Raw genomic sequence first — 11,282 nt, 5'->3', positions numbered from 1 at the left:
ACTTATGAATAAGGTCAAAGTGATTTTTTAATGATGACTTTGAATTTTTAACTCTTTGCTTACTAAAAAGAGCACTTCTCAGAAAATATTATTTAGAAGCATCATGCATTTTCTAGCTGAATCAGTCATTCTTCAGTTAAATTCTGGAAGTGCCTTTCACTCTCCCTCAAGGGGCAGGAAGGAGGGAAGAGGCCAATGCAATTTTCCTTAAAAGTTCAAAAAAAATTTCACGTGTCAGAGGAGAAAGAAAACTAAGAATCATCACAGGGTTTTTCTGTCAACAAAAGGAACACAAAACTGGGAGAAGGTATACCGACATCCTAATAATCTTTAAGAGTGGTATCGGTATTTGTGTGAGCGCCTCGCAATCCCAGGGCTGCATCCGGACCTGCCGTTGTGTTGAGAACACGTAACAGCCGCAGTCATTCTAACAGTGTACAGATTATTACAATGGTATCTTATGTCAGTTCACAAGCAGTTTCATTTAAGCCCTTAAGAAAACAGTAATGCAAGAAGTTCCTGATACTCAGATTTGAAAGAAAAAAAAGCATCTTGCTATATCCTTTGTGTGCCAGTCTCAAACTATGTTTTTATGTGGTCACTGAATTATGGCAGACAAAATGCCTTTCATAGAAACAAGGAACTTATGAAAATAATACAGAACCAAAACGAAATTAGAGTGAATTCATTTAAACGCACGCTATTTTTCTTGGAAGGTACAAAAGTTAATGGCTTGAATTTATTTCAAAATTAGACAAAAAACCCCACTGCTCAAGTATAAGCTTCTTCAGACAGAGAGGCTCACCATGTTTCAGCCTTTGTGGAAAATCTTCAAATTCCTTATTCTACAGTGACTGTTAAACAGTTTTCAGGTTTTGCCAGTTACCCTAATGTTACATATCTTAACAGTATGTCCAGCGCAAACTGTATTTACACTGTTTGCTCAATTCGCCTGCACCAGAAAGGAGGAACATTATTTTCAATTACCACTACCATTGCCTGAATTTGAATTTGCAACACTAAATGTGCAGCTAGGCATTTCTATGCAATCCCCTGGGAATGCTTTTACTGAAAATTACTTACTAAGGAAACAGAACTTGAATTAATGCACATTTTTGGTTGGTTGTTTTACGTTAATATTCCACAAGATATGCATTTCACTTGTAATACTTAAACTACAAGCAGATCTTAATTAATTTGTTCTGTAACACAGTTCTCACTTCGTAATTTTACTGTGCTTTGGGGTTTTTTTAATATTTTATCTCAAAACACAAAACATAAACCCAAGCCAAATAATACTGGTTAAAGTTATTTTTGTTCCTCTAAGACAACAATCTTTTTTTAAAAAAAAAAAAACAAACATACTGTGCAAAAAAATACCTTCAACACACACCACAACCCCCAAATAGTTGAACTATTGACTATAATGTGGTATACAGCCATCTTCTGATTGTCAAGGCGTGACACATAAGAAGTACTGCACAACAAATGCTTAGTTAAGCCTTACCAGTTGTTTTTCATAGAGAGCAAAAATAAAACCACATAGCAATGATAACGTCTTATCTACACAGCTGGATTCAACATTTTGCAGGCTGCAGAGAGGCCAAAGCAGCAGCAAATGCCACCGGTCGTACTGTTTCTGAATGGGGCGGGGAGCCCACAGCCTTCTTCACACTCTTTACTTAGTACCATAGACTGATTTAAATTCAGTACGTATTTTGGTATAAAATCTCAACTCAGAGCCAGATTCTGTTGTGCTAGGTGTCAGACAGGGAGACAAATAAAGCAGCAATCCATACTTTCAAAGGACTGCAGTTTTTAGTTGAAGCACAGACAAGATGATGCCTTAAGGACCAGGATAAGCAAACAAATTCAGTTTCAGATACCTTTTTTGATACCAGTCTCATCTGTGTGATTACATGAACTGATGAAGATCACTTACGTCTATTTAACATCTATTTAATTATGCTGCACACTGTCTAGATCAGTCCAATTTCTGCCACCCTCAAATTATCGTCAAGATCTGTCTTTGCCTTTGTAGGCTGTCAAGGATCTTGCCTTCATCTCAAGCTTACCCTAAACCTTCTTAAATAAATCAGTGCCAAAAGAGCCCCTGAAACATTTTTTTTTTGCACCACATCGTCACTTCTGCTGCTGTCTTAATTTTCCTTAACTGGGTCAGAACAACTTCTATAGCCCCCATCTTACAGCATAGCTCTTCTGTACTTATAAATCTCATCTGGTTTTCAGGCCCCCACCTGACACTTCTTTAAAGCACTGGGAAGTTGCCTTGTTTTCTACAGACAAAAGTCTTCAAAGTCTTCCACACTTTTCCTATCATCCTCTATCTTGTCCCTTATAAGCAGAATGTGCTTTTTAAATTAATGTACAAAATTATTACCTCTCGTTCAGTTGCAAGCCCATTAAACACCAAAAGGAAGTTACACTAAACTGGTAGCTAGGCAGAGTAAGGTTCTCTCATTCAGAGAAAGCAGGGACAGCTTACCTGTCTCTCAACCCAACCATAGCTGGTGAGCTGGTGACAGAGCCACCAGCTTGTCAGTGTTTCGTGCCCTCAGCCAGACAGCCCCATTCAAGTGCTGTGGTCTCCTCAGATGAAAGGGATGGGTCAAGGGATTGTTCAAGTTCTTGTACGTCAGGGCTTTAGTACAAACTCACACGAAACCAAAATGCCTTTGCACGTCCTCATTTTCCACTACTAGTTAGAAATGGCATGTGTACTAGAAGGCAGAAGCAAGTATTTTAAGTGCTAAAAGTCATGTATTTCTGCAAATGATATGGTTCATACTATGCAACTATCCTATTAGGACACATTATTTTTTTAAGACATTCAACTGATTAGTGCATAGCAAAAAAAAAATAATCCATGCTACTGCTGGAATAGTTTACTACCTAAATGACAGTGTGTCTTTTCACTTGAAGGAAAAAAACAGGGTCTGATAGGTTATATTAAGAAAACCAGGTTTTCTAGTGGATTCCCTATCTTCTATAAGTTTATCTGCAACTTTCAGATTCATATTTGAAGAGGAAACATTTCTCCTCACAAAAATCCTACACAAAAAGATCACATACTTCATTGTCCTACCAGTTCCCAGGAAGCAGATTCTGACTGCTACACTTGATGTAAAATGCAAAGTCCTGCACTTGGGACAGAGTAATTCCATGAAACAAAGCAAGTTCTTGACCCAGTAGCCAAAGAGCAGCTTTGGAGAGAAGGACCTAAGGGTCCTGGTGGACAGTACGTGGAAGAGAAGTCAGCAGGCACCCTTGCAGTGATGATGGCTAACAAAAAAAACAAAAAACGGGCTGCATTGGCAGCAGCATAGCCAGCAGGTCAAAATGACCGACTACTTCCCTCTATTCAGCACTCATGAGATCACACCTGGAGTACTGTGTCCAGTTTTGGGCTCACCAGTACAAGACAGTGGGGCACGTCAAGCAGAAGGCCACCAAGGTGGTTAGAGGGCTAGAATACACAGTGTACAAGGAAGGACTGAGGGAGCTGAGTTTATCTGGCCTGGGGAAGAGGGGAATATAATTGTTTTCAACTAGCAGATGGGGGTTATAAGATGAGATGGAGCAAGCCTCTTCTTGGTGCTGTGCAGTCAAAGGACAAGGGGTGCATTCTGCAGCAGGGGAAGGTACCAGGGGAAAAAGAAAAAAGGGAAAAAAAAAAAGTGCACAGCGAGGGCAGTCAAGCACTGGAAATCTGTGGGATTTCCATCCTTGGAGTTGCTCAACCTACCTGACACCAAAGTCAGCCCTGCTTTGAGCAGGGGACTGGACTAAGAGACCTCCAGAGACCCTTTCCAACCTAGATCATCTGCAGTTCAATGTAGCACCCAGAAAATGAAAGCAGAACTTCCAGTGTGAATGTCCTTTTAAGTGCTCCAAACTAACGTTAATACTTTTTCTCAGGCTAATATTATACTACCCTTAGTATACAGCAAGTATAAGCAAACACTAGGATTAAAATCCACGCACCGCGCAGTCTTATGCCATTATCGACCTAGCTACTCTTTCCTCAGCTGTTACACTCCAGCCCTCTTCACTGCCTGCCCCTGCCAAATCCCTGGATAACCTTTCAACTGCTCTGTGCTCCCTCTGACTTCTGGACTTCTCCAGGCCTGGCTCAATGGCCCCTGAGCCCTCCCGATCCCACATTCTCACTCATTCATTTGATTAGCAGGCATCACATCACATCACACATTTCATCCAACTCCTGTAAAGTAATAGCAATAACAGGACTTCCAAGCAGTACAGCTGCTTAAACTTATTTTTCAATTTCTCTTGCATTTGACAAAATACTGTATGTCAGGATTTCATAACGTCAGTCATTTGCAAGTTATCTGGTCGGTCCCTGAGCCTGCTTTCCAATCTAAGAGTCTGCAATCTAACAAACTGAGCAAATTTGGTCTTTACAGTTCCATGCCTAACACCATGGGCAAAATTGTGCCAAAAACTAGATGCCTGTGCTAAGGCAGCATGTTAAGAGAGGCAAAAGCTTCCCATTTCAAAAATAGCAGTAACAAAATGTTTTCGTGTTTGGTTGTGGGCTTTTTTCCGTAAAAAAATGTGTATGAGAGGATCTCATTCACAGAAATAAAACCAAAGCTTTTGATATATGGAAGTTCACATACAATCTACATGATTCAGTGACATTTTTTGAAAATAGTTTCTCTATTTTACACCCTAAAAATCTCTATCACAAATATACGAAAAAGATAATTTAAGCAATTATAAAGTTACTTTAGATAATACCTCAGCATATAAAGATATTTTTATTGGGTTTACTACTTCCCTGAATTCAAATTCATCCTCCTGTCAAATTACAAGGAAGAAAGTAAGTCAGGAGACTTGATTTTCAGAAGTACCAATCAAAATAAAGTAAAACCAGGGAACTGTGTTTAAGTCTAGGATCCTCTTTATGCTGATTTCCACAGCAAAAAGCTATCATACTGACTTTATCAGAAATTAATCTGAAACAGCTTTCTCTTCAAAAAACCTCATGAAGTAACAGATCCAAGTGCTGACAGTAATCTACATGCTAGTCACACAGTTCTCTTGGGGAGTTTGCCATAGGTGCCTGTGCAAATCTCGACATAGGTAAGAGCAAACAGCAAATACGAACATTCTGCCACTGCTCAATTCCCTGAAAAATACCTTGAGCTTTTAATTTTTTTTTTCTTGATCTGAAACATAACCAAGAATATTCTCCAAATGACTTTGTCCTGCAAATACAGTTCTCTGCCAGGATATGTAAAGATTTCTAAACAATGACAGTGGTGCTGTGTACAGACCTCAAGACTGCAAAAGCACATTCTTACCACTGCTAACACTCAAAGTATGCTGTGTTTTTTACACTGATCTGACTTTCATATTGCATCAACCCAAAAGTATAAAAATACTGAACATAAAAAAATGCAGTATTAACATGAAAGCAAAACTGCTCTGCTCAACAGATTTTAGAAGTTCAAAACGGTTATATTTTTGGAAAACATTATTCAATAAGGGAAACCTTAGTTTAAAGTTCCTCGATGTTTCAAGTTGGGGTTTTCCCTAGTGTCTCCTGATACGCAATGAATCTTCTCAAATTCATCTTCACATTGTCAAGAACACACAGCTGATCTGTACTGTATTGTCCTTTGCCTTCTTTTCGCATCTGTAAAACCAAAAAATACATACTTTACTAATGGATAAGCTTCTCCTAGGAGATCACCTGAAGTTTATAGTAATTCTATATACGTCTTCTATCAAGACATGCTACCCCTGCCTTTTGAGAACTCCCAACACATTCACACGTGCACGTGTGTTGCCAGCCATTATTTCTGCAGGTCACTTTACTATAATACATCCCTGCCTAAACCTGGACTATTACTAGCATGCCATTTCACTCATAAATCTGGGGCACACTTATTTTCTGTAGCTTTTTAGATTAAAGACTTTGTACATGTAACTAACCAATTGTAGCACTGTCAGGTATGTATTTTGTGTGTATGGTGCTCAGCTTTAAGACTATGAAAGTCACTCCTCAGGCTTCATCCGACTGATGAAGCAATATATTGAAGGTCATTCTCTACTTAAGACAAGAATGTACCTAAAATTCCAGTTTAAAGTTTTGGCCTTGTGATTCTTGAAAAATACAGAATACCTGATCAATTTTAATTAACCAACAACAGAACAAGAATGTCCACTTGCAAGTACAGCAAGTTAAAAGCAAAAGATGTCAATGCAGCTTCAGAAGGGACCTCTTTCCCATCAATTTAGCTGTTCTCCTCCAGAGACATCTGCAAGATTTTCTTCTACAAAGGTTTCAGAACAGTACAGTGATTTGGACATCAATAATGCTGATGGTGTAATGCAGATGTTGCAAGCAGATGCTGCTCTGTTACCTTCATGGTTCCATGAACTGCAAGATAAATGTAGTTGCTTTCCTCTGAAGTAGAATGTCCAAAATTTGATTATTTGGGTGGTTTTGGGGTTTTTTTGGTCATCTTATAAAGCCATACGTTCCTGCTTAATTATCTCTTCTACCAGCCCAAATCTCAAAGCTTCACCCCACATTGTGTGTCAAGACCCTGAGCTGGCTGTATTTGATGCCTACCCTCATTTTGAACACTGGCTGAAATTCTTTCAGTGCTGGAAGCAACTTGATCTGTAGCGCTGCCTTTTCTGCTTCTTTACCATCTGCAAATACATCAAAAAGTGCATCCAAGGCTTCTCCTGCTACCACAAGAGAAGATTCCTTCATAGCAACCTCCAGAAGAAATTTTCCAATCATCTGAAATAAGAGAGAAAAATTATTTTTTCCAGCAACGCTTAAGGAAATTGAAAGAAGTATCAAAACTGTTTTAGGCTTGCAATGCAAAGTTTGCCTTTTCACCTTTAGTGTTTCAGCTGTATCTTGCCCTTTTGCCAGGACACTGCCAGAAATTCCAAGGATGCTCACTACATTCACTCTAACACTGGTATTACTGCTGTGAATACCAGCTTCACATAAAGCCAATAGCTGCTCAGGAGTCATACACTGTTTAGCAAGGGGAAAAGAAGGAAGACAGACATATTTACATTGTCATGGAAATGTTCACATACAACATTCAGAACATCTGCTTTTACAGAACACTGGCAAATTTATAGCAGAGAAACAGAGTCCTGTATTATTAAAACTACATGAATTCTGAAAATGTAATTAGCGAGAAAACTGTTGAAACTCTCCCTTTCAACTTAAGGTGTTACTTCCAGAACATAACCAAGGCTGTCATGAAGCTGAAGGAAAATGCTCTGAGCCCAAAGGGATTTTCACAGACTTACCTAGCTTGATAGCTATTTCTAACTCATTACAACTTACAGTCTAGAAGCTAATTTTTCAGTTTAAAGCCAAAAGGACCAGCAGACCATCTAGTTTTACATCTCCATATAACAAACAATTATGTTTCATTCCTATATTTAGCTCACTAATTCACTATTCAAAACTAAATCAAATCTAGAACCGAGGTTCTAGAAGGACAACCAACTTCAACTAGATCATATCAGGAAATTAAGAATCCACATTTCTACATGCTAATTTACTAAATGCTTGTCATTATACCCATCTCCTAAAGATAGTGCTGTGGTTTATTGCTATTTTGGTTTTGAAATACCTTTCATCTGCTTACATATTAAGGAGGAGATGTACATAACAAGTATTCCTGTAAGGTCCATCCATGAAAGACACAGAGTGAATGCTATTAAATCTGTTCTTTCAGTGTTCGCAATTGCTGAAATTTAGCACTTCATTTAAATGGTTTTGTTTCAAAAACTTTCCAGCACAATCTCACATGAATTTGAACCTACCAGAGCATTTGAGTTTGAAAGCTTTTACCTGGGAGATGTTATTTGATGCCATTGTTTGTAGGAGAGCCCTCAAAGCGCTGGTTATGGCTTCCAGGAATTCTGTGTCTGTCGGGAGTTCTGTCAAAGAATTGAACCCAGAGCCAAAAGTTAAACAGTAAGATAAAGGATACAAGAAGCAAAGAAATACAAATTCCTTAATCCCTTAATTGTTCCTCCAGGAACTACCACAAACAGGAAGAGCTAGGTTTTCAGAAACTGGTCTTTGTAGGTTGTAACCATAGTGATCTGTTTGAATTCAGTATTAATTGCATCTGGAGGTTAGACCACAGTCAGTCCTCATTTTCAGGCACATCCCTGGTTAAGACACTTGTGTGACCTAACATATGGTACAAACCATTGCCATCAGAACAGAAGCTTGAAAACCGGTATCACATGGAGGCCGTAATACAGGAACTGAGAAAACCACAGAAGCTCTGTATTTTAACTGCTTTCTTCTGTCTAAAAAACAGGCTTTAGACACTGGACTCTTTCCAATTTGTATGAATAGCATGTTTTCCAGTTGTTTAAGTAACCTTTCAGAAATGTATGACTCAATCACCACATTATTCTTGTTTAACTACAAATTCATCAATGACAGCCATCATCTTCAATGCATGTTCTGCATTTCTTGAAGCTTTTTATTTGCCTCTAATGTGCTATTTTCTGAACCACTCCAGATGCAGAACCTCCTGATTATTTCATGCGTATCTCCTCCTTTCCCATGCAAGCAGCTAGATCCTTATGCCTCTTTTTCACCCTGTAAACCAAAGCATTCCTTCTAACTACATGCTGGTATGTAATCAACTCTATCTGGCAGTTTTTCTTACATAGTATTTAACTATTAACAAAAAAATACCGTGTTAATAAAAACGGACCTGGGCCATTAAACTGATTTATTAGTACCCTCTGTCTTCAGTTAGCCACTTCTCCAGTATCATGTAAGAACTTTCTGACTATTGCAAAGCGTAACATGTAGACCCTGAAATCTTGGAAGACTGGTCTTCAAGCATGAGACAAACATTTCGTGTGAACTTCCTTGCATGTGTCTTCATATATATTTTCATTTCCGGTATTTTGGTTTTTCAAGCATTACACTCTCAGTAATAGTGTTCCCATAGACTGATCACACGCTTTTAATGACACCGAGGAAAAAAAAGTAGGTTTTGCAGGCAGATGCATTTTCAAGCATTAATGCAGTGTCATACTATACACCACAGCAAAGAAAAACTACATATACCACATCTGTGGCTACAAATGAAGACGCTTGAAGGAAGGAAGAAAATTGAGTTTCTCAAGCTTGTAAGAGACAAGAAACAACAAAGCCATGCATATGCTAGACTTCAACAGATCTGTCTTAGGAAAAACACTTCCTAACAATTTTGAGAATTGGCAAGCTTTTCCAGCCTTGAAGAATATCTCATATTGTTTGAAAAGCCGTCATCACTGACCTTAAAACAAAAACAGATTATCAGAATAGTCTGAATGACGCAGACTATCAGAGAAACCAACTGCTGGCTTGGAACCAGGTTGGGGGGGGTGTGCGCCGGTTTTTTTTCAGTTCTGTTGAGCTTCTCTAGTGTCAGAAACAGAGAAATCATAGCGTAAATGGTCCGACAGTATTATAGGAATGATGCTGATTTGATGTATAAGATTACAGGAGGTAGCTGGAAACGCTAACTGCTGTGTATCTACACTAGACCATGCAATAATACTGATACTAGCAGATGTATAGGGAAACCATCACAATATCTCTATGAAATAATGTGCCTTGGATGAACTAGAGTGGATACGTTCTAGTGTTTACCATGATATATCTGATATTCTGAAAAAAAGTGTTTTTACAAAAATGAAATTTACTGCCTTCTGCATTGAAATGAAGCCACCACCACAACAGGAAGTTGAGCAGCTTTCCTATTAAGTCATAAAACCTTTGCACATGTTCTTACTCCAAATATATTTTCAATAAAGCTATGAAATCATATGCACAAAGCATGTCCTGGAGATAAGGCAGCTGCTCTCTTTCCTACTGTAATAAGCATGTACATTCTTAAGATTTTTGCAACAACCACCTTTGCCGTAACTTTGTAAGACTCCAAGAAAAAATGATGTGAAAGACTGTTAGGTACCCTTTTCTCACGTATCTATTTAGGCTAGTTGGCACATTTAAAAAGAAAACATCCCATGTTCTTCATGGCTTGTCTGATGGATGAAAAACTGCTATGATCACAAATATGATCAAGCAAATAGCTCCGGTCCTACAGCAGGGCAGGACTCATCCACAAACTTAGTTACTTCTCTGTGCGCACACAGATGCAAAGCACATTCTCGCACTAGAAGCATCCTTGCTCAAGGTGCAACTTGGATAAACACATCCTATCAGGATACACTGTTTTGTCAGCACATTTCCGACATTCAGTATCTTTATTCTGAAAGACCAAAGGAATAAAATTAGTAACAAAATGGCAATAACTTACCAACGTACATGGCTACCTTACAGCTATATTACATCTTACCTGTTTTAGAGAAGACTAGCTGTGAGAGATGCTGTGCAAGGGACTGAAGTGCTGAAGCTCCTCCAAGACAATCCACATCTGACACCAACAAAATGCTATGAAGACACGTTAAAGCTCTACACTGCACTGCATTCAGTCTGAAACAAACAAAAAATGCACTTAGCAGATCTCTTTGACAACAGATGTCGAAATACAAAGAATCTTGAATTAAGTAAGGCTGTGGTCCGCTGTGCAGTTTACAGAATTGTATCTCTTTATTCAAAATCATGTATCAGATCTGCCATCGTCCACATCTTAAAAGTAACCCAAAGATGGGCAATCTTTCTAAGAGTTCTAAAACAACTGAATATAAATGAAAAACAGTAAGAGAGACAATGAAATTCCTACTTTTTAATTAATGGTTTCCAAGACGGATTGTGCATACAGATGTCTAGAGCAACACTGTTCGGAAAAGCAGTTTTTTCAAGAATCTGGGGAGGGGAAAAAGAAAGGTTTAGCAATAAAGCTTTTTTTCTTTTTTAAAATGTGTTTGGAGGGAAGACTGAAATTTTTGCTAAATGTCAAACAGATACTACAAACTACTATTTTAAAGCTTTCCAGGTAGCAAGTGTCTCAACTGCTAAAAATGCCAGAATCTTCCTCAATCACTCAAATGGTGCAATTATACACTGGGTTTAGCGTGGCATATTTTAAGTATCCAACCATACTGAAGAAAAGGTGATTTTCTAGGTCTCTGCTATTTTTTTTATTTAGGTCTTTCCTCTTACAGATGCTGCTACAGAATTTTCAGATAGCTGCAAGTCTAAAAGACTTTGCCATGAAACTTAAGACTGCTTGCTATTAAATACAAAAAGCCTTGAATATTTTCATCTTGCA

At 38.4% G+C, this 11,282-nt stretch overlaps 1 protein-coding gene across 4 annotated transcripts in view; it reads right to left on the bottom strand.

The window, feature by feature from the left end:
* Window positions 1-670: 670 nt before the first annotated feature.
* HEATR3 (HEAT repeat containing 3) overlaps window positions 671-11,282 on the bottom strand; it is a 22,873-nt gene continuing 12,261 nt past the window's right edge. For all 4 annotated transcript variants that reach the window (XM_056360781.1, XM_056360780.1, XM_056360782.1 and 1 more), the window contains 6 exons: window positions 10,794-10,876; window positions 10,407-10,543; window positions 7,883-7,971; window positions 6,905-7,048; window positions 6,626-6,802; window positions 671-5,683 (listed from right to left, as the gene is read on the bottom strand). In XM_056360781.1, the coding sequence (XP_056216756.1) occupies window positions 5,564-5,683; window positions 6,626-6,802; window positions 6,905-7,048; window positions 7,883-7,971; window positions 10,407-10,543; window positions 10,794-10,876 (750 nt within the window). In that variant the 3' untranslated portion in view covers window positions 671-5,563. The remainder of the gene's footprint in view (window positions 5,684-6,625; window positions 6,803-6,904; window positions 7,049-7,882; window positions 7,972-10,406; window positions 10,544-10,793; window positions 10,877-11,282) is intronic.

The sequence above is a fragment of the Falco biarmicus genome, chromosome 15 (genome assembly GCF_023638135.1).
Source record: "Falco biarmicus isolate bFalBia1 chromosome 15, bFalBia1.pri, whole genome shotgun sequence".
Taxonomy (NCBI): domain Eukaryota; kingdom Metazoa; phylum Chordata; class Aves; order Falconiformes; family Falconidae; genus Falco; species Falco biarmicus.
This window is presented reverse-complemented; position numbering and strand designations above follow the sequence as displayed.